This window comes from Octopus bimaculoides, chromosome 5, assembly GCF_001194135.2.
Source record: "Octopus bimaculoides isolate UCB-OBI-ISO-001 chromosome 5, ASM119413v2, whole genome shotgun sequence".
NCBI classification, from domain to species: Eukaryota; Metazoa; Mollusca; class Cephalopoda; order Octopoda; family Octopodidae; genus Octopus; species Octopus bimaculoides.
The window spans coordinates 16,114,642-16,116,977 of record NC_068985.1 but is presented as its reverse complement, the minus strand read 5'-3'; the positions used below and the strand labels follow the sequence as shown (position 1 = coordinate 16,116,977).

The following is a 2,336-nucleotide window of genomic DNA, read 5'->3' as shown; positions in this document are numbered from 1 at the left end:
ACACACACACACACACACACACACACACAAGTTACATACAGATACACAACATACAAGCATACATAATTATATTCGACCCTACATGCATATATACATACTTGTAAACATATACTTCTATACGGGGAGAGAGAGAAAGAGAAAGAGAGAGAGTAGGTGTTTGTATATGTATATGTGTGTTTTTGTATGTGCATATAGTATGTGTATGTATTTGTGCATGCATCACTTACAATCGGGTATTGAACTAATAAGTAGTTGAGTAATTCAATGTACTGATATAGATTGCATAACTTACATTTAATACTGATGTTACATTGTGAACAAATATCATTCATGTGTTGATTATCATCATTATCATCCTGCCGCTGTTCTGTATAATCACCATGATGGTGGTTCCTTCTCTTTGAACGAAGGTTTTTAGAACCTGAAAATGTAAGATTATTGTTCTCTGTTGACTCTAACGTGATAGGGTTATACTTTATATTGTAGAATACAATAATGTCATAAAACAAAACATAGACCAATCAGCATGGTGCGCAAACTAGTTTAGTCTAAACTTTGACTAACAGATGTGCTGTTTCCTTCACCTGTCTTTATATCGCTCCTCCGTAACATCTTTGTTACACACCTAGATTGCTGACTGGCTGTTATGGCTAGTCTCGTGTTATTCCCCCTATTAAAACCTCTCTAATTCATTCATATCTACTCTCCCGCTCGCCATCGAAGAAAAACAATCAAATCCCAATAATTATTCAAATGTATGATCGGCAATACCACCAAGAAACTATTTCATCTGCTGTGGCAAATAACACTAACTTATGGACTGTTGCGTAGCATTGTAGGTCACCAGGCAAATCAATGCACAAGACTCTGTCGTATTATTTATTTCACAGTAAGTTACAGTATATATAGATAAGAAGTGGGCCCCTAGATCTGTAAGGCCCCAGGGCAACTGCCCAGTGTACTTATGCTTTGAGATGACACTGGTTATATTCGCCAGTCATTTCTATTAACATCTCAAATATTGCATTGTGGGATAGAGTATTGAAATCATCTAGAGTATATTTATGTGTATAAAATTTATGATTTACTTCATCGCTATTCATGTTCCTTCCACGATTCAATATTGCATATATATATATATATATATATATATAATACAAATAATAAATGAGTATATGCATATATACGTACATGTATGTACATACTTACATCTACCTGTATATATAGATGCATATCTGGGTACAAGACATTGTAAACGAAGCGTAGACAAAATGATAAACGAGTGCAGAAAACACACAGGCCACATAGAGAACATCTACTTCATCAGCTGCCCCCATCCTAACACAGGCGTTTCGAAGAGTACACACCCTATTGTATATGTTGATGTGAAAGCGTTAACAACTGTTTCTTCGTACACTTATCTTGGTTCCATTGTGTATAATGCTGCGGAAAGAGATTAAGAAATTGAGTCCAGTATCGGGAAGGCTGACACCGCTTTCGGTAAGTTTTATCACGGGCTTTGGAACAGCCACAACATATCGTTGAAGGTGAAAGTTAATGTATATAAGTTGGTGGTCTTGACGATATTGCTTTATGGTACTGAATCTTGTACTCTTTAGCGAAAGTACATCAGCCAGCTTGACGCTTTTCGTATATGATGCTTGTGTACTATCTCCAACATAAAACCGAGTGACTATATTTTTAACAATGAGCTACAAACAGAATGCAATATATCAGGTAATGAAGTCACCCTCATCAAAATACTGCTTAAAATGCAGTTAGGTCATCGTTCACGTGTGTGTGATATAAGAATTCTGAAGCAACTACTTGTTGGCCAATTCCCAAAGGAAGGTTTATTTGAAGGCCACTCTTGCGCTTCAAAGACAAACTAAAAGACAATCTGAAGCGATAAAACATTCTCTTTTCTTCTTGGGAAAACAAAACATCAGAACGTAGGACCTGGCGACAGTGTTGCTTCTCCTCAGTTCAAACATTTAAGCAAAGTGGACTCCAACATCGGGACCAAATTCGTGCAGGCATGAATGCACGCCGGCAAAACACTACTCCTCTAAATGAAAACGTTACATGTTATTGTGGTTTCGTGGCACGAAGTGAAGCAGGTCTAGCCGTCCAGTCGAAAGAAAACAAAACAAAACATAGTAAATGATTCACAAGGCCTCAAGAAAACTTGTTCTATTTGCCCCAAAATTTGCAAGGTACCAGCTGACCTCAAGAGACACATTCATGTCCATAGAAGATGATGAACGCTTTATTTTACTGAATTTTCATGTACTGTTCACGACAATAGAATCCATTATATATATATATATATATAT

General features: G+C 36.6%; 1 protein-coding gene across 2 annotated transcripts in view; it reads right to left on the bottom strand.

Annotated features, from left to right (window-relative positions):
- Positions 1-2,336, bottom strand: part of LOC106874494 (uncharacterized) — a 44,452-nt gene that overhangs the window by 39,233 nt on the left and 2,883 nt on the right. For both annotated transcript variants that reach the window (XM_014922240.2, XM_052968148.1), the window contains exon 2: positions 293-421. In XM_014922240.2, coding sequence (XP_014777726.1) covers positions 293-332 — 40 coding nt within the window. In that variant the 5' untranslated portion in view covers positions 333-421. The remainder of the gene's footprint in view (positions 1-292; positions 422-2,336) is intronic.